The 20,862-nt window shown below is 39.6% G+C and overlaps 2 protein-coding genes across 4 annotated transcripts; both read right to left on the bottom strand.

Annotated features, from left to right (window-relative positions):
- Positions 1 to 3,936: 3,936 nt before the first annotated feature.
- Positions 3,937 to 9,477, bottom strand: LOC134062156 (GTPase HRas-like). Of its 2 annotated transcripts, none has more exons than XM_062518072.1 (5): positions 9,050 to 9,477; positions 6,661 to 6,778; positions 6,347 to 6,525; positions 5,670 to 5,829; positions 3,937 to 5,569 (listed from the first exon to the last, which is right to left on the bottom strand). In XM_062518072.1, exons 2-5 carry the CDS (start codon positions 6,769 to 6,771, stop codon positions 5,453 to 5,455), a joined length of 567 nt encoding a protein of 188 aa, XP_062374056.1. In that variant the 5' UTR covers positions 6,772 to 6,778; positions 9,050 to 9,477; the 3' UTR covers positions 3,937 to 5,452. The 2 variants fall into 2 exon arrangements, with proteins under 2 accessions (XP_062374056.1, XP_062374057.1); XM_062518073.1 differs by lacking the exon at positions 9,050 to 9,477 and adding an exon at positions 8,803 to 8,985.
- An 865-nt stretch (positions 9,478 to 10,342) lies between these two features.
- On the bottom strand, positions 10,343 to 20,351 carry LOC134062154 (lamin tail domain-containing protein 1-like). 2 transcript variants are annotated; one of them, XM_062518070.1, is made up of 9 exons: positions 20,275 to 20,351; positions 13,759 to 13,828; positions 13,209 to 13,249; positions 12,859 to 13,042; positions 12,205 to 12,388; positions 11,591 to 11,710; positions 11,210 to 11,409; positions 10,964 to 11,109; positions 10,343 to 10,475 (listed from the first exon to the last, which is right to left on the bottom strand). In XM_062518070.1, the coding sequence occupies exons 1-9, from the start codon at positions 20,282 to 20,284 to the stop codon at positions 10,420 to 10,422; spliced, it is 1,011 nt and encodes a 336-aa protein (XP_062374054.1). In that variant the 5' UTR covers positions 20,285 to 20,351; the 3' UTR covers positions 10,343 to 10,419. The 2 variants fall into 2 exon arrangements, with proteins under 2 accessions (XP_062374054.1, XP_062374055.1); XM_062518071.1 differs by lacking the exon at positions 20,275 to 20,351 and adding an exon at positions 16,053 to 16,111.
- Positions 20,352 to 20,862: the final 511 nt, after the last annotated feature.

Here is a 20,862-nt window from a genome sequence, read left to right as displayed (position 1 = left end):
CCCTCTTTGCTCATGTCCTCCTAAACGCTTTGATTTTCTGGTGCGCATGCAAGTTCCATGCAAATCCTATATGGTTGATGCGCATACCAATACCACAATGAGCAATAAAACAAAAGTTTTAATTAGTTCAGGAATGTAAGCTTCAAAGGACAGACATGTGGCCCGTTAATCTTGGATGATCATTAGACCAACAAAGCCAATGACCTGAGCAGACTACACCCAAATAATGTTTGTAGACTACATGTAAATGCCTGTCGGTGCCACTCTAGATTTCTGAAGAATACTTGACGCTCAATTCAAGTTCAACCGTGCAACCTAAGTTTAATTTCTTAGTGTGCTCTGCTAACATTAGCCATAACGTATTCGACAGTGATACTAATGCCTTATCAAAGTGACTATAGAACTTTAAAAAGTCATAGGCTACCACTTGTTTTTCCATTTTCCATTTCTCTTCCAAAATATGATAATAAATGAACGCAAAAGTAGCCTACACAGACTTAAAGGCTATATCAAATAGGCTATGTAAACTTGAGGAATAGATTAATTGTAAACTCAACTAGTGAATGTAATACGAAATTAGTTGAATGTGTTTTATTTGGTTTGGATGAATAAAATAAGACACTTCATATAGGTGACCATTTTTGAAAACATTTATACACAATTTCCATTACTATCACCAACGATTCTAGCTGAGATTCTTTGATAATCACTCTTTGCCAGTATTGATATTTGATTGAAATGTATATTTACCCGATTTCATGCACTTCTTGTCAACCACAATGTATTGTTATATTACCCATTAAAGCTATCATATCTCATTAGTGAGTGATCAGATAAGAGCAAATCTGACTCTTTCAGCTTACTTCTCTACTGCCATCTACTGTTGTGAAGGTGGACCAACAACAAAGTTCTCCAAGTCAACAGCAAAAACCTAGTGTTGAAGAATTTATGTTAGTGTACAATACAAGCAGTGGCCACTTACAAATGAATGAGCAAAAAATACCTTTTTAAAATGTTGAGTTACCTATACTCCCAGTGTCCTTACAAGACAGCATGAATGTCACTGTCCTCTCTTGGAGTGACTTTTAAATAAACTTTATCTCAAAAGAAACTCAACCACTGAGAATATAACACAATAAGACCAGGTTTCATCAAGACCCCTTTTCTCTTTGCAAATTAACTCTACATTCATTCAATTGCATGGACCTTTGACATCCAAAAACAGTGCTAAAGTGAGTAACAAAAGCAGCTAACAATAAATGTGGATCAAGGTGCTTAAAAACTATAGTCTACTATGCATATGGATATGGACTTTAAGTAATTTCTCTGTGAATGTTTCATGCATCTTTATGAATCATGAGCATCCATATATGGAGCTCTCGTCTTCCCCCCACAGCACAGCAGTTACTGATATGTAGTCTGGCTATCACCATACTAAACTCAATCTTTTAAGATTGGACATTAGTCTGGGGAGTCTGCGCTTTATTTCTACTGCACAAGAGGCGTGATCAATGTACATTGTTCAAATGACTGGATAGTCCTTCAACCAATCAGACCAACGATCTGGGTGCATCTTTTGGATAAAATAGTTTGCGATCGGACCCAAAGGTTGTGGACAGGAAGCAGTGGAGACAGATACAGGTTTCCAGCCTGAGCTGCTGGGCGAAATCCAAATTCGCCGGCAGGTCAGGCAGGGTTCACGTTCACCCAGCCTAACTGATATGCACACAAAGGGGCTGTGTGTGCATATCTGTAGTCTGACTTCAGGTCAAGCTAGTTTATTTTAAAAACAAATAAGCCTGTTTGTGAATGGAGCCGTACAGATGGTGAGAGGTGCAGTTTGTGCTTAGCATGGAAAACAACACATGGCGAAACAGCTGTGCGAGGAGACCATGCTGTATGCCAGTCTCAGTAGCCTTGATGACAGCTCCTTGATGCTCCTAAAGAAGAGTGGTAAGAATGCCCCCCCTGTTCTCTACTTATATTCTTGACTTAATTAATGTTGCCCCTACAAAGTTAATTATCAGCTCGTATGCCATTACACTCCATTGTGAAAATGGAGATAAGTATTTCAGTGGACTTCATTTTCTGCGATTCTCAGTGTACTGTTCCAGAGGGTTATGATAATTTATGGGTAAGGCGTGACAAGTCTTTCATACGTATATAAGGAAGGCATAAACATAACACGCTTGGGAGATTTAGTCTTATTTAACCTCCGCCAGCATCTTAATCCTCTCAGTGAGTTTGTTCCTGACAGAATGCCTCCACATCAAGTAAAGTAAAGACCGGGAAAGCCCCTCTGGGCCTGATGTTACAGCTCTATTCTATTTAGAAGTGAAAATCAGACACAAGGGGGTCAGTACCGGTGAGGTCTCTGTCACTGAAAACAAGTGTGTAGACAACTGCTGGACTTATAAGGCCATGTCAAATCATGAGATTTGAGATGTTGGCACACTGCAAATGCAAGCAGGACTAGTTGAAGGGTCACAGATGACTCCCACCTGTATCTGTTTTAATGTTTAGATTTCAACCCCTATTTGGACCTCTCCTGTACAGTAGATCTTGATCTTGCCTTACAAAGGCCACTGGGACATTAGTGATTAGCAGAATTTCATGGCCTGAATATAATCTCCTTTGTTAATGCATGCATGTTGTTTTCCATAACATGCGCTGAAGATATGTGATGATGAACAGGCTCAGATATAAGTGTGAAATAAATATTGTAAATGTTACATATCTATGACAAACTACAATTGAGCCACAGAAGAGATCAGGGCATGGGCAATGTGCAGCCTCGGGGTATCAGCCTATCCATCTCATTTAAGAATAATGCTCTCTGTACACTAGCTTACTTGAAGCTTGAAGTTGCCAAATCAGTTTCCTGTTCGTTGGCGTCGCTGTCAACAAGCACCTGAGGCAGAGTACTTCAGTTGTACCAAAACGTGTGCTCACCTAAAATCTTTCCCTCCTTATTTTGTGCAGCCGCTGCATATACTGTCTACAGGCTAGTGTTTTTTTTTTTTTTTTTAAAGATGGAAGCTAAAATCACTTTTAGAACAACTTGAAGCCAAGCCGAGAGGCAAGCCATAGCGTTCCTTGCACAGAACGTGTGTTTTTGACCTTTGACCTCTGACATTTGAAAATCGTTTTTTAAATAGTTGTTTTTACACTGAATTATAATAAAAAGTAATTTCATTACAACAGGAGACTGGTTTGCCGACTTCAAGTAAGCTAGTGTACAGAGCCCATAGCCTTGTCTTAGTTTAGTTGTCTGACACCTTGTATCAAATGTAATACCGTATGCAGAGGGATACAAATGACCAAGCCATCATGCTTCAAACTAGTTGCCCTAGAGACAAACTAAATGTACACCCTAATGATTGCATATCAAGACATGTGTGTCTAAAGCCCCATCAACATAAATGCTGTCCACAAATTCCAACACAAAAGATGTTCTGATGACTAGATCTGAGGTAGGATTTCAAAGATAGATATATACTCTGTGATATTATTTTAACTTTCCATCCTGCAAATAATTAAAAAAAAAAACACAGCTGAACAAGAATGAACAGATTAACACAACTATACAGAAATGTAGAGTTCCTAAAGAACACATATGTGAAAGTCTTTGTTATTAGCCATTTTTTAGGCCTGAATGTTCACAAATAGGTAAGCAGCTTAACTGGCCTATAAGCTCAATTATGTGTTGTAGGTCAGTGCAGTTCTCTAATGACTGGAAGGTGAAAATAGAGTGACATTTATTCTACTTGGGCTTATTGGGGAAATGGGACACACCTCTGTACTTTCAATACTAAGAGGAAGTATTGAAGCGACTGACTGAAGTAGTTATATGCACCTCAAGAGCAATGGACATACAGTATAGGTCTCGATGACCCATATTGCACAACATAGAATATGGACTTCAATGCATTATTTAAATAATCAACTGTTCTAAAAGTTTTATTAATGGCACCAATATTAGATAGGTGTGGAACAAACAATATAGCAATGTAAATGTTACTTATCACACAACGCATGGTGTTAGCCTAAGAGACATTTAAAAACAAAAAAACATAATCAGCTTAGTCAGTCTTCACATTCCCACTTCTAACTGAAAAAAACTGAATGTAATGTATTCATGACCATTAGGTGCAGGTGCTTTTTTTAAGTATAGACCATTCAGGACACAAAGTTGTGACAAACCAAACAAACAATGAAAAACAACAACTACATTTATGTACAAAACGTCAACCATCAATGCATTTGAGAGTGTGAAAGTACATTGGTACTTTTATACATTAATGCTGTTGGGGTCAATTCCAGATTACACTCTAAATTTAGTGAGAAAATAGGATTAGAAGGACCACTCATAAACAAATCAAAACCTCAGTGAAACCTTTACAAACAGGTTATAACTGTTTAGCATAGTAGACAAATGCGATACTGTACAACGATCCCCTGCAGTTTTAGTTAAGATATTTTACAGCATTGTTAGTTTAGGCATGGCACAGACAAAAGAATGCTCCATGACATCATCAACATAAAGGCTTGTGCACTGTTGCAGGAATCGAATAGCAAAAACATAAAAAAACAAACAATAAATGTCTCTGCGTTTGCTCACTACATTGTGAGCGACCAAGTGTTAATTGGAAAAACCTCACATGTCAGTTTCACACATAAAAAACGACAAAAAAAAAAAAAAAAACGTTGTCATTGTGAAACTCTGTCAGGTGTTGAAGTACTCAACACAAAGATAAGGGGATCTTAGCGTGTTACTCTGGGATCAAGCAAGCAATGTCCTCAATCACTGAACAACGCAAAAATAACATACTGGTGCTGTCCATTAAAGTTCTTGTCCAGTGGCTTTACTCATGAAGCACTGAGAGTTGACCCACGGAATGGTACAGTATTCCGTCATAGTCCGATTCCAGTAGATTGCTGTAAAAGGCGGGACAGTTCTTGACAGGGAACGCCCTCTCACAATAATCAGCGTCAGAGTTGAGTAGCCATTCCCAGCCTCCAGTGAGGGGAATTAGTGTTTGAGAAGACAGTGGACAATATGTGCTAGACTCTTGAACCTCCCTTGTGAGGGGAAGACTCAGGAGAGGAGACAGTGATCGCACATGATGCAGGCAATAGAGAGGAGACTCCATGTCCATTTCGGAAAGACTTCGGTAACAACTGAACACAACCATCCGACAGACACAGGTGAAACACCCCGAGGGGAAACTGATGCAGCAGTTGGCTGGGGTGCTTGGATGACTTTACAATGGATGAGTTTTTTGTGAAGTTCAGTAATGCCACACTTATTAAGAAGCACACTTTGGCATTTCAAGAAGACAAAAAAAAAAAAAGAGTTTGTTTTTAATTTGGTGTTCTCCGACAGCGTCCTTACTGCAATAGTGTGTGTGTTTGTGCATGGGAGTGTGGTTCACCTCGACACTCGTCCTCTTCACATGATGCTACACTTCTTCGTCTTTGACTTCTTCTTCTTCTTGCCCTCTTTGCTCATTTTCTCTTTGTGTTTGCGGATTTCTCGCACTAGTGTGTAGAAGGCATCGTCAACGCCCTGTGGGAAAAATAAGCAATAATCAATGTTTAGAAGCTGAAATATATGAACTCAATATAACACAACAACTCTTCTCTTTTTGCTCTGTCTTGCTCCATACCTGTCTGGTTTTGGCGGAGGTTTCTATGAAGGGGATCCGATAGCTCCAGGCGAGGTCCAGAGCCTGCTTGGAGTCCACCGTCCGAGATGGAAGATCACACTTATTCCCCACCAGGACCATGGGAACATCCTCTGAGTCCTTAACCCTCTTGATCTGTTCCCTGCATGCAGTGGAACAAAACGTCGTCAACAACTGGTCCATGTACATTTTCCAGCCTATCTATCCATACATGAATGCCATTTTCACTATTATTTATTTGTGTATAAGTGCAATGTCTGCATCATCTATATCATCTATCCATTTTATTCCAGAGCAAAACAATTGTAAAAAATTAGCGTTTGTAATATGGCGTATGACACAGTATTACGAAATTCTTTTTTTTATCCTATTTCTGGCCAAAGATGCCGTTGTATTTATTTTAAGTGGTTTCATATGCCAGTAGTCTGACTAAAAGCCATATAAAAGTAAATGTATACCTTTTCATACATAAAATATCCCTACTGAGTGACGAGTTGTCAACATTTTCAAAGAAATATAACAAGAAGTTATCCTACTGAGACTGCACTAAGTTATATAAACAGAAGGATGGAAGATAAAAACTGGAAGGTAGGTTTCAGGAATAAGGTGGATAACAGAGCAATGCTATCTTAAGACCTGACCTACAAAACCTACACTACCTGTAGTGGTGGATATCCTCAAATGACTTGCTGTTGTTGATGGCGAAGACACAGAGAAAGCCCTCTCCAGTCCTCATGTACTGGTCCCTCATGGCACTGTACTCCTCCTGTCCTGCCGTGTCCAGGATGTCCAACAGACACGTCTCTCCATCAATCACCACCTGCTTCCTGTAGGAGTCCTGCAAGGGGACAAGTCCAGACCACCATGTTGGGTGAGGCACATTGCTACGTATGGTTCAACAATGTCAATCTGCTACTGGATACTGTATTATTAACATGACTGAAATCACACCACTCATTAGTCTTTCATTCACCTCAATTGTAGGGTCGTACTCATCAACAAAATGGTTCTGAATGAGCTGTATTGTCAAGGCGCTCTTCCCCACACCACCAGCCCCCACTACTACCAGCTTATACTCCGTCATTATTCACCTGCGGAACAGAGGCACAGTCATAATTAATACATATCCTACCCTCAGACCATCATGGGGATCTTCCCAAGCCTAAATCATAGGAATGTTTATTAAGCCATTTGCACATAACACATGGATATTTCGTCAGTTTCAAAGCACATTCCAGTTCTATTTAGGGAAGGCATATTTTCACACAAAGGTTTTTGGGTGTGTCCCAGTTATAGAAACAACTATAAAAGTCCTCCTTTCTGATGAGATGTTTAGGAAATCTCATTTAGAACACTTTTGACAAAATGCATAGTTCTGAAAAGACCTCTTCAAGTAAGAAGAATTCCTTTTTTACCAGAATCTTGTATAAAAACTAGCTTGAAGAGCAATTCATGTCTTTTGAACCACACCATTCCCAGGAGTATGTGTTTCAACAATACTGGTGCTTCCTGGAAATTCTATCCAGTGGTAAGAAAGGCGTGTACTGCCAATGTCTACTTCAACCAGATGACTGTCAGGAGAACATATACTGTAAGTAGCGTGACTGCCATTGCCACATTTCCAAGTTCAGCATACAGTACTGTTCCAAAGCTGTGAGTGAACTAGAACATTGCTGCTACGCTAGTGGAAACATTGTTCAGAAGTCCCAATCTTTCACCATCATCTATGACATCAATGACATCGGCGCTAAAACACTGACTCTGCATTTCCTCAGAAACTTCAGTTCTTTAGAGTTTCATAACTGACAGTTCGTCCAAGCAGATGCTGTGTCTTGTGCAACTTGTGACTTCACAAACTATGATGACTCACACGTCACAATCTGACAGGTGGAGGGAGAGAGAGAGACGCTACCACAACCAGGATATGTGGCTTACAATGTTCACCTGTGTACCTCAACATCATCCTGACCCTTAACTTGGACTTGGTGTTCTTTTTTTTAATTCTTTTTATTTCCGGACATTTAATTAAAATAAATATCTGCAAATGGTAGTAACATAGTAACGAGAATGACCCCATATCCAGATATAATGTAGCTAAGGGACAAAGAGGAGACAGTCAGATATGCTGATCCAGACAGCACATCAGCTCAAAAATCAATAAAGCAACAATCAATGCGATTGTTTTCAGGTCCACCAACTTTGCCACTGTTAAACAAAAGCAAATGACATCCCGTCAAACTATTTACTGTACGCACTTCATCAACCTTTTACTGTCTCACCTTTTAATTAAGAGTGAATGCTGATGCAGATATTAAGGTGTTTTCTTGAATTCTAACCCCTTATCTTTTCAACTGACGTTTTTTCTTTTTGTCCAATGTACAGTCTGTCTCCTACTTTCTCTCATGAAGCTTTACATTGTAGCCAGAGTGCAGTGTACGGGCGTTGTTGGTATCATAAGTAGACAGTCCTGCCTTCTTTTTTGTGTTAAGGTTTCAATTAAATGGTCTCATGGTCCCAGGTGCATTTGGCAGATCCCTTGGGAATGCAGCAGGCCTTAATCAACTGGTTGGCAAATTTTAGCCCAATTTTGTTGTTTTCAGTCAGATCTATTGATTATTGATGATAATATTAGGGGAATTTGAAATACAGCTCATGGTAAAGACAGATTCCAGCTCTCATACTCCAAAGATTCATTCAATGAACACATCCTGACATCAGTTACATGATAGGCTATAGCTACACCCTGATCATCATACAATTCTGTAACATGTAAGGCAAAATAAAACAAACGTTTTCTGAACATTCTTAACACTATATGATCATGTTAAGCACATTTTCAAGTTTGCACCTTGCGGATTAATGGAGGTTAAATGCCATGTCTTATTTCACTGAACATTTTTCACAGTATTGGCTAAAGTGTATCGCCCTGCATGTAGGTTTGCTGCTGGGCCACGCAAAAATGTTTAATCATTTGGGTGTGTTATAGGATTCATTCGTCAGCAAAAAAACTAATTTCCAGTCATAAACACAAGCAACAAAACTGTCCCACTGTACTCACATCCAATTACATCAATTGTGACATTCATTGTTAAATCAATTAAACGAAATATCTTACCTTCTGTTTTCTCTTTACAATGTAAAATAGACTAATTCAAACTTCCCTAGGATGATATCCTAACATTTTCCGGTTAAAATGGTCATTGACGGTTGAAGGGATGAGACCATTTTACTGTTCGCAAGACTACTACTGTAAAATCAGCGACATAAAAGTGAAACACTCTTCTGACGGCTGGTTTGTTGGCCGTCACAGAAAACAGGGCGGAAACTGAGAATCAGAGAGCTGATTTTGAAAGACCACTTACCCAGACAACGTTGAAAAGGAAGCCGGTCCGTTCGGTGTTTCCCCAAATGTTTCCACATATGAACTGAAAATGCTAGGGATAACCCTGACTTCAAGGTGTTGAATCAGAGCACGAAGCAGTTCACACCCCAATTGCCACGGGTAAAATGGTGTAAAATGTTGGTATGCTCACCAAAATAGGCTACAAATGTGCGGACCTCTGGAGTTTTGCGTGTGGCTTGCGCTTAACTTAGATCAGACTGTGTAGTGACCGTGCGCACGCAGCCCACCTTAAGAGGAGCACATTTGTTTATCATGCCTTGGTCAATAACTCGACTATAGGAAGAGTTCAGTTTTATTTCAGTCCTTAAAGCTTTGCTATTTATCATTAGTGTTTTCCAGTAGGTCTCAATTTGAACACAAATCTGTCATATAATAGTAAGACAAGGTTCTGTGGAAAAAAATGCCACAGCGCGAGAGACAATAGTGAATTGCCGGCCGTACAGAAGCAGGGAGACGATTGAGGAATTCCGTTTCAGTCCTCAGCGTTTAAATAGGATCTATAAATACACACTGCATAGTTCACATACTACGTCAGAGCAAAGCTCTACTCGGATTCGTTCATTCCCTGTCAGTTAACTTGGTATGCAGAAAACAAAGGGTGTGTTCAAAATTGTCCGGATCCAGGAAGGCGAGAAGTCATTCAGTGGTTAGTGGGGAGTGTCACAACAAGAATGTATGAAATTAGTATACAGAGGTCAATAATTGAATCGTTTTTTATGCCCGACTTTATTGTGAGTAGTGCATTATAAGATGCCTTCCTGTATAACCTCCCTGCCTTCTTTAATGGACATTATTGTGAAACAATTGCTGTATCTAAATGCAGATGTCTTCATTAACTGTGTGTGACCATCCTCCAGACTTTGAAGAGGAACTATTATCTGGTCATGTATGACTGTTAAGTAAATGTCAAATAGGCTAAATGGATATGGCAACAACAAACAAAACTAACAAGTTTGTGTGCAGCTCCCCTTTACAATTGCTGTGAAATTCTTGAAAACAAAATTACTACTGAGACTGCATTTTGAGTAGAGAAATCGGCTAAATAGGCTAAATCATTATAAAAAATAATGGTTGTTGAAGATGTGCTGTAATCCTTTTGGAAGCGTTGCCTCACAAAGCACTGTGGCATGCTTTGTATGACCATTCATGTACAGTAGGTGTATATACATATATATATATAATATAGCCTAACAAATATTGATAAATAATTACACAAATATAATTACACATAATCAATTAAGTAAAGGTAGTCTTTCTCTAAAGCACTTTCGTCTTTATTGTTAAATATGTGAAATAATGTAATTGGTGTGCTGAACGTGGCTATAGTGTTTAAGTTGCAGCACTGCTCCTCTCAAAGGGGTCCAGATGGGTATATCTCTGCATGCCTGAGAGGAAGGAGAGGGCAGTCTCAATAGTTTTAGAATGACATGGAAACAACAACTAACACCTTAATGCTCAGAGTATTGTACAAAACTCTCCGTACGAAATGTTACGATACGTTGTTAGACCCAACATCACAGTGGAGTACAGTATGCAGAGTTCAATAAGTGTTACAGGATATTATGTGTAAAATATAAATAAAATAGGCTGTTCTGCATGTGTGAAATATGAATTATAAATGAGTCACAACATTGTGAGGATGAGGGAAAACAAATCATTGTGACCAACAGGCTGTGTAATTACAATGAAGACACTTGCTCATGATATAAGTTTGGCTTCACAACATGTAAATTTAAGGAATGTTGATGGAGAAAGGAGGGTGGAAATGTACCTTAAACCATCTAATATTAATAGATAGCTATAACAACTCTAAGTGAATAACTACAGAAAACTATAGCCTAGTTAATATCAAATGATACCCTGGTAAATTCACCTTTTTTTGGTGAGCGTCTTGGCCACTGCATTGGTATCCTTGCTTTGGTTTGTGCCTGAGGCCAGGCACTAATGCAGGAGGGGTGGGTGATGGAGGAGGGGCTTTGGGTCCACGGGCTTTGAGACACTCTTATCGCGTCTGTTTTCCTGTCAAGTACATGTCACAGCGTCATTTGAATGGCACACAGAAATGAGGATATTTCACAATTTAGACCATTTTTTCAACGTGACTTTGGGATAAATTCACCTTCGCAGGCATAGTAAGGGTGCCAGGTCTGAGTGTTTCCAATGAGGTTCTTGCTTTGCTATGTGTTGCGGTGTGGCCCTCTTACTGTCTCCTCTGGATAGAGAGCACCCAGCCCTGCGCTGTGGTCTTCTCTCCGGCTCCTCCCAAGCTTGGCCTGTCCTCAACATGGAGAGTCGAGCTGGGGTGTACCATGCCACTGCCTAACCACCCAACACATGTACAAATAGCTTTATGCAATGATGAAACATGTACATGTAAATATAAACATATAAAGTAAAGTTTCCTGTCTAAAGATTATGTCATATATTACATCTATATATTACATCTATCTATTACATCTATTACAATGATCTTTTTACTATTTGAAAACATTGTGCTCACTTGACCATTTGTCGTACACAAGATAGTGGTGTACTCGGGGCTCGATCCAATTTGTGGTAGTCCAGTCCACACATGATCGTTGAAAGAATGTGCACAAGGTCTGCAATGTTCTGACCAAACCTTCATGAATAAATGAAAAAAGAATGTATGTTGACACGGAGATGCTTTGGTGATATGCTAGCCATGTTTTTTGCTATTTTTTGGAAACAGTTTGTCAAAAGTGTTAATATGTTTATACTTTATATATTAATATGATTGTTGTTTTGTACATGTCTTGTGTGTTTTGAGAATCCTTACACAAACCATATTCCATAAATAAATATAATAAAATTGTGCCAGAGACCATTTGCACAATATTGAGGTCTTTGCTATGCTCTATGTTGTTATATCCTATGATGTATGACAAGAAGACATGAATGGAAAAATCCTTAGAGATGTTGATTACGGCTGCTCTTGCTCTTAAATCTGGTATGGAGTATGGAGTGTTTCTCTTGGAGTGTTTCTCTTCACATTTGCTAGACATTTTCTGCATAGATGTGACCGACCAGAGATATGAGTTAGAACATCTTTTGGCATGGAAGACAGACTGTGAGTCTTTCACACCAGTGACTCACAGTGATTGAGGCTCCAGGTTGAATGAATGTTCTCGCTGGGAAGAGGAAACAGTTGACAGGCTGTCCCTTAACGCTCTGCTGCAGGTAATACTCTCCGATGTCCTGCTCTGTCTGGGAGCAGTTCGCAAGCCTCACAAAATGCCCCTGTGCCTGGACCTCCATGATTTTCATATGACCTGTCGTACTGCAGAAAATGTAATAAATATTTCAATATATTTTCACTAGGGCCTCAGAAATTCTTTAGAGTCTCGCACATTATTCTCAATGGACAACATGTGCAAACGCAGTCATTTAAAAAAAGCATTGTGTCCTGTAAAATAAATACGATTAGCTGGAAGAAAACATGTCAGGAAAAAATGTTCTATAATGGATCCCTAAAGGTTATCAGTTTGGAATTGGAGTTTGGAGGCCGCTCTCCATTGTCTAAGACATTTAGAAACAATTTCACTGAAATATTCTGTTAAAACTGATTAGAACTTAAATGTGTAGGCCAAGGGTGAAACGAGACCATAATGCAGAGCTGACAGGCTAGTTATAACGCACAGATTATGAACTTGATATAGCCTGTCCTTTTGTAAAGAGGCCGATAATATGAGCCAGACCATAATACTACAAATCAGTTTTAAGATGGCCCTGGACTGCCCTAAGTCTTGCCTGGAGTATTCCCAGACATGTTGTTTGGCAGTAGACGGCCTCCTTGTTTCCTCACTCTTGGCGGAGGGACGTTTCTCATTGAGCCTGTTGTAGAAGATGTCCCAGATATCCACGGAGCAGGTGCTTCTGGAAAGGCTCGGGGCTGTTGCGGGCCGCTGAGCCAGTGCCATTCTTCTGGGATGAACTGCACGGGGGAAGAAAGGAGATGCAGGACCATGAGCATGACAACTGAACATAAATGTAGCATAAAATACACAATGATACAGTATCTACACAGTATAACATTGAGGAAAACAAAGGCTCTAAGTTAACATTACAAGCGCATTTTCTGCAGTGTGGACATACTGTACCTCTTGCATGGGTATCCACAGCTGTCAGTGGCTTCCTCTTACTGCCCAAGATAATAGATAGATAGATAGATAGATAGATAGATATACTTTAATCATCCCAAAGGGAAATTCTGTTGTTTCAGCAGCCTTACACAAAACACATAGACAATCAGCCATCACATACACATGTAAGACACAACAGACATGGTTTCCACCACAAGACATAGCCAGAAGTAGTTGTCATAGGCATAAAAGATAAAAGATGGAAGAATGGCCTAGAGAAACAGAAACAAAAACAATAAAAAGACAGAACCCGGTCAGATGCTCGGATTCTACTAATCCAATGTTCCGGAACATAATAGTTCAAGTTCAAGTAGTTTATTGTTTTCTACATTTATATGTAGGAAATGTATACTATTATATACATTTCAAGGTATTAATGTCATGTATGTCAGGCATAATCAACTCAATTTTAAACAGTTGCCATGTGGCCAAACCTTACAATTCATACATGGAAATGGAAAAACATGTTAAATGTTCACAATAGCATCACAGATGATTTCTTTCTCACCTGAATGTTAGAGGAGAGGCCATGTCCTTGAAAGAGTTCCTACATGTCTCTGCTGGTTTCTCAGGCATGCCTTGAACAGTCCAGGAAGAAAATATAGGGTCTTAATGAAATGCACCGAGAAAGCGCTTTTCAGTGAAAGTGGAGGGATTAGAGGAGACTAACTAAAATGGATTCAGGCAAAACAAAGATGTAACACCTTACATATAGAAACGTCAAAAAGTACTTGAGTCATAGCATGTGTGCAGCACTAGGACATACACATCAGAGTAAAGCATGCTAAACCCAATGGAACGAATCCAAACGTCTCAAATAAGACTGAAGACTTTTTCAACCTGAAGTGTCTGAGCTATTTATAGAGGAAGTGCTGCTGCTGCTGCTGCATGTCCTGTGCTTTTGTACTGTGACCAACCATTGAACTCTTTACATGTAGTGCCAAACACATAACACCAGAGGGCAGCATTGGCCTTATAACAAAAGATGTCCTGTTGAGCAATTAAACATTTAACCCTGTGATGGGGGGGGGGGGGGTTAAATAATAATAATAATAAAAAACTAAGAATGAAAAAGACATTGACTCACTGTGGAGTCTTCTTCAAAGTGTGTAGCCTATGTGTGAGAGCAACAGAAGTGTGTCAGTGTCTACAATGTCTACCTGTCATGATATCTAAAACAGCTTGACATTTTTTATAAAGCCTATTTGCATTATGATCTTTTAGATGTAAGAGAAGGAAGATGAATCCAACATTATTTTGCTGCCCTTTCTAAACGCAGCAACACAATAATGACAGCAATCAAGTGTATGTATATGGAGAGTGGAGCTGGATACAGTAGCAAAACGCACTGTTTCCACAATGAACAGACAATAAAAGATAGTCTGGAGTTAATTACCAACTGTAGCAGAAGGAACACTGAAATGTCAAAAGTTCTGTTTTTTTTTTTATGTATTGTGGTATGAGACAGGATGTAGGACAGATAGGGTAGACAGAGCCGAGGGCTCGGAGATTATTATTAGTCCTTAAGAAAGCAGAAATGAATGCCGCGTGCATGTGTCAAATTGCTCTGCCTTGTGTGGGGGAGTCTATTACACTGATAGGCAAAAATAAAATCACATTCAATCAAGCATTCTTTTTTCAAGGTATAAATCAGAATGAAGAACAAACAACAGATGGAACAAATACCATGCCATGGAGTACCATGGAACATGTTGATAAGAGAACATTAAAATTCTCATATAACATAACTGTTTGACAAGGAGACTAAAGAATTCCTATAGACTGCACCACCTACACTTTCTTTCTTTATAATATCATTATATCTTACTGTTACTGTTTGTAAAGTTTTGATGAAGCCCAGTTTTCTTACATTACTTAAACAATTTCCCATTCCTAAAAATCCTTTATCAGCATCATAGAGCTGCCAGGTACTAGGTTACTAGTGGAGAGAATGGCACATGGTTTGTTGTTAGTCAAGATTAACATCAGAGCTTTACTATTTATGACATTTCTCCAGCCTCTCGACTATGACCCAACATAATTTATATGTCGTTATTTCAGGTATTTTATCAGCAGGCTTCCATGCCCAACATATCCAGATGGTTTCTGTTAAGAGTCCTGTGTGGGTGGGTGGGGGCTGACTGTGTGTCTGAGTGTGTGTATATTTAAGAGGGAGCGCCTTATCCAGGAGGCCCACGGAGCCCTAGTTGTGTTCCTCCTCTCTATATGTCATCCTGGTAAAGAAGGTCGGCTGTGAGAGAGTGTCTGAATTTGCCAGCCGCGGATACGTTGTCTTTTCTTATGTCACAAAGTCAATGACAAGCCAAGGAAAATGTCCAGTTTTGAATATGCCCGTTTTACCCACAATGGTACAGGATCTAAACTCACCACACAGGAATGAACCTGTGATACAAAGGTCTTCACTTTGGTTTCGAAAGACTTCTAGTGTAGACTGCAGCCTTTTTATTCACATGGCAGCACTGAATACACTGGAAGGTTGAATAATTCCATCTATTGTCAATAGTCTGCGCATGCATGCTGTTCATGCTATCATGATAACATTCTGTAAAAATAAACATTCACCCTAGGAAAGATAAATAATTCAGAAACACCTCCAACATAACAGATTGCAATTCAAAAATTGTTTTCTTTTCTTGTGAAATAGCAAGGTTGTCTTGAATAAACCCTCCATGGAATTATGGAATTGCTTTTATTTAGTGTGTTCGAATGATTGTCAATGCAGGAATGTTCTGATTGAGCTGCAGATAATGTCCAGCATGGACTGAGAAAACAGGCACTCACCCAAACACTGCAGTGAGCAACCCCAACAGAGCCGCCTGCTTTTATCAGCTTCACAAGGTTTAAGCCACAGAGGTACTGTACTACAGCATCACTCTGCCAGCCAAGGAATGTGTGGAATATCTGCATTTCATTATGATGTCACAATGAGAAAGCAAGGATGGATTCTTTCTTCTTCTCCTTCTTCTTCTTCTTCTTCTTCTTCTTCTTTCCTCTCTATCTAACAGTAAATTATTAAGGCTATTAAGTCTTAAATCCAAAGTCAAGTTCCATGCCAGACTTTGTCAGTTCAAGACCATTTTTTTTCTCTTTGAGTGCTAATCTGTCAGGCATGTGATATGCAGGCCTTAAACCTATGGAGGGCAACGTGTCTTTCAGACAGCCTTCACAGACAGAGACCTGAGGAATTTTGGTTGGACAACTTGATAGGCAGCGAGACAACATTGACCAGCTGTGTTGGTTGTCTGGAGCAAGCTGTCTGGTATGCCTGCGTCATCCTAGGCAGATGCTATATCAAGTGCTTCAACAATATAGTATGCTCTCCTCTGGTTTGTATGCGCTAGCAGTGGAAACGCTGCTGGGTTTTGGCACACAAAGAGCCTTCCTGATTCAATACATGTCCAGGATGAGAAATGTAATCCCCTTGAGAGCACCTGCGGCTATTGGCACTGAAATGTGACACTGAATCGAGTTGGACACAAAATAGAAATAGTTGCCAGACACAGATACTTTCTAAGGAAGTTACTAATGATTACTTGATAGTTTAACATATCAATCATCATCAATAATGTTAAAAATATCATAACTGAATGATGTTAACAAGTAACCTCATTTTTGTAGAGTATATTAAACAAGTGTAATAACATGCATTTCATATAATGTTGAAACAGGAAAGGGACTGCAAAATCTTTGTTAAATCTATGACCAGTATAATAGCATTTTACACTAATGATCCTTGTGACAGTGATGGTTCTAGTTTGTTTTGCTAATTTTTATGGTTGTGGTCTTATGGAGAGGAAAGCCTGTTAATTGCTTGGACTGAGTGGGTGAGGTTCAGAAAGCTTAAATAAAGAATACAATAAATCCCTCACCAGACACTATTGCCACACCAGTCCCTGAATGCACAACAATTTGCTCAATACTTTCGGAGGGTGTTCTCAGCGGCCATGTAAACAACTGACGCCAAATAAGCGTAATGGCGTTTTCACATACTGGGTGTAGATGACAGAGACTGGTGGGAGCTGGGGAGTCGCCACTGTTCTGCAGGGACCGCTTGCTTGTTTGAATATGAGGAGATCTTGTTGGGGTCATCACTTTTTCCACTCTCTTTTCATTTGCTCCTGCATGTGTTTTGGAGGAGGCAGTGAGGAGCTGGTATTGATTACCCTGCGAGGGAGAGAGACCCGGAGCAACCCGCTCCACTCAAGCCTGCGCAAGAGGCCAATGATTTACACCCTCTCCTGACTAAGAGTATTTCACTCAACGCCCCCACGCATACACACACACACACAAACTCTTACGCACACGTTCACACACACACACACACACACACACACACACACACACACACACACACACACACACACACACACAAACGCACACACACACACACACACACACACACACACACACACACACGCACACACACGCACACACACACTTTTATCTTTTTACAGTAATGGAGCAGCAAACATATGTCTGCTTCTTGAATACCCTTCAGCTCATGCATGAAAGCATTTCTCTCAAAGAGTTCCATCGTCCTTCGCCCCTGTCGTCTGTAAAATGATCAATATAATGGCAATTGTTTGGTTGTTGGTGTGGTTCAATACCTCTATGGTGATATGGCGGCATTCTGTAAACTTTGTCATATTCACAATAGATTGTAGGAATTCAGCTGAGCACGCGTATGTGTCAAACACCATTGTAAACAATCGAATGAAATTCCATGGGCACTTTCAAGGTCAACAGATCGGCATACCATTTGGCTTTGTAATGGTTCACTTTTACCCAGTTCAACCGGTTGCACATCATTTCCAAGAATAAAACAGTAATCTGTTGTTTCCTGAGAGTACTCAAGTGTTAAACCACTTATTAACAACCGCTATTTAATATTAACTGTGACAATAGGTCCATTATTGTGCTCAAGATAACCTAATCTTTTCAATATTTACACACACACACACACACACACACACACACACACACACACACACACACACACACACACACACACACACACACACACTCCCTCATTACCATTTTCAAAAGAACATGTTATGAACTCATGATGTACAGTACATATATTATTTTTCAAAACTTCAAAAGTCAAAGATCAAAGATCTGGAATAATGAAAAACAGTAGATGTTAGCATAAACTAAAACACATGCATTGTCCACTGAATTGAAAGGGCTTATTCTGCCACCAAAGTGTAGCCATACTGAAAATCATCATTACTGTAATAATCAATTAATAATATACACATCTTCTCAGATGTCACCACTCGTTTATCTGGTTTATTTTAAATAGAATCTAGTCATATATTACCAGTTGACCACAAGGAAGCACACATCCTGTCAGACGACGGCTTTTTCAACTGGGTTAAGATTACAGTTTCATAATCTGATTGTTCCAAAAAGCTGGTGCTCAGTAATAACATTTGGTTGCCTAATAGTTTTATTGAATTATCATAAAATCTGTTTATTGTTTACTCGAGAATATTACAATATTCAAGGACATACATTGAATTCAGGCGCGACCTCTTGGCACGTTTGGCAATGTATAGCCACGTATGGTTTTCCAATGGAGGCGATAAGAAAGGATCCTGGAAGCATTACATCAGGAAAAACAGATGGGCTCTTTGAGATGAACCACACACTAACATGCTGAAAGGTTTAATCCCCCAAATAGTACCGCATCCCTCCACAACATTGCACATTGCAGGATTACACTGGCCTAATCTCATCATAGGGAGGTCTGATGTAATCTGAGAGAAAGGGACTATGAGAAGAGATTTGGCTGAAATCACACAGCTATTTAGGCCTCAGCTGTGAACCAGTATTTTGCAACTGTTATGTCTAAGGCCACAAGTCCAACCAAAAGAAGGCCGTTTATCCCACACTCTGGTGGAGATCATTTTGTTTTTTCATGAATAACAACTACTACAAAATCAGTATCAATATATCTAATCATTGTTTAGGTATTAGTGTAAAAAATATAACGAAATGTGATATATAATGCGGACATATTGTTTTGCAGATGATGCATAATAACTGGATATAGTGAATTCCCATTGCAGGTTATCTCTATGCCTGATTTCTACACATTTAATGGGTATTCATTCACCAGTCCTTCCATTCCTCATTCTAGCCTGGAAAGAGACATTGAAGCACAAAGAGAGAGTTGCTCCATCATTCTACCCCATCAACGCAGGACACATTATCCTCATGTTTGAGGACTTTAATACCTAATAATGAGATCCTCATCCTTTGAATTACACAAGGCCCCCTCACAAAGCGTTCCTGGGCGTGTGCAAACTGCAGCGCAGCACAATTCTGACAGACAGCAGCGTGATACAGCAAAGAAAGGGCTCACTTTAGATTCTCCCCACATACATACAGACACAGGCTGCATCTGCTGCTCCATCACAGTGGGTGTAAATATGAGCACGAGAAGGCTGCCCATTAGATGTGCAGAGCCGTGCATCCATACAGCCTCCTCTCACTGCCACCCAGCTCGTCCCCCCTGCACTCACACATGCTGAGATCTACTATTTGCACGAAATGTGTACATTTTTCTTCTTTAGAAAGTGTGTAGAGTGATTCTTTTTTGGTTGGGTGCGCATGTGCTTCGATGACGGTGGCAAATGTGATAAAATTAAACCGAGGGTGCCGCAGATCAATTTTAATTAAGCAATGACTCAAAACGGCATGAAATCGTCCGGCAGCAAGAATCTAAACTTCTATAAAAAGAATGCCATTTCATGGCTTGGTAACTTCATGATTAAGTCTTGAAAAAAATATCTGGTTGGTGAGAGCGAGCGAGCGAGAGAGAAAGTTCATGCCTGGCATGCATTGCGAATTCTGGTTTAATTTATATTTGACAGTCACTGGTGCTGAAGAGTATGGCTATGCCCTGAAAGGGAGGGGCACCAGTAATTTCATGTGTCAGCCTGTCTAAAAGCTATGCGTGGCTTTTGAAGGCCTAAATAAAATATTTCAAACTCACCATCTGACATGCACCTGCAGACCCTTGAGGCTTCTTTGAACAGCCCTACTGAGCTGAAAAGAAACTGCACTTAGCTCACGTTGCCATGGATTTCTTAGTCTGTGGCTTGTTTGATGTTGCCAAGTGACAGCCTGTACTTTGCCACAACAGAACACAAAGACCTATGCTGTGTTTCCATAGGCCTGTATCTGACTGACAGTAGAAGCATTCATCAATGATTTCTCTGATTTTTTGTTACAAGGAAAGCATTAGACTCTATTGCCCTTGTAATTGTTTACATTGAAAACAAGAAAGAAAAGAGCTCTTTTAATTGTTTCACTCAATTTCTTTGACCTTTTCCCTTTTTTTTGTGAACTATTATTAGCCTAAGCAGTTTAGTTAATGTAGCCCAATTATATAAGACTTAAGTATAAGCTATGACTATGTCTCAGAACTTTACATAACTATGTTAAGTTATGAGGCATAAATTAAAATGTTCAAAATCTTCTCATTTTAAAGACATTGGCTGAATATTGTGTCAGGTAGGGTTGTCACTCCCTTTTTTTCATATAAATAAAGTCACAGGAGATAAACATAGGCTGTATTTTG

Source organism: Sardina pilchardus, chromosome 17, assembly GCF_963854185.1.
Source record: "Sardina pilchardus chromosome 17, fSarPil1.1, whole genome shotgun sequence".
Taxonomy (NCBI): domain Eukaryota; kingdom Metazoa; phylum Chordata; class Actinopteri; order Clupeiformes; family Clupeidae; genus Sardina; species Sardina pilchardus.
This window is presented reverse-complemented; position numbering and strand designations above follow the sequence as displayed.

Coding starts and splice junctions, on each gene's coding strand:
- LOC134062156 (XM_062518072.1), bottom strand. CDS start 6,771: ATGACGGAGTATAAGCTGGTAGTAGTGGGGGCTGGTGGTGTGGGGAAG. Junction 5,830..6,346: donor GAGGATATCCACCACTACAG/GTAGTGTAGGTT, acceptor CACTGCATGCAG/GGAACAGATCAAGAGGGTTA. Junction 5,570..5,669: donor CCTCCGCCAAAACCAGACAG/GTATGGAGCAAG, acceptor TTTTTCCCACAG/GGCGTTGACGATGCCTTCTA.
- LOC134062154 (XM_062518070.1), bottom strand. Junction 13,043..13,208: donor TGTGGATACCCATGCAAGAG/GTACAGTATGTC, acceptor TCCCCCGTGCAG/TTCATCCCAGAAGAATGGCA. Junction 11,711..12,204: donor AACCTGGAGCCTCAATCACT/GTGAGTCACTGG, acceptor TTATTCATGAAG/GTTTGGTCAGAACATTGCAG.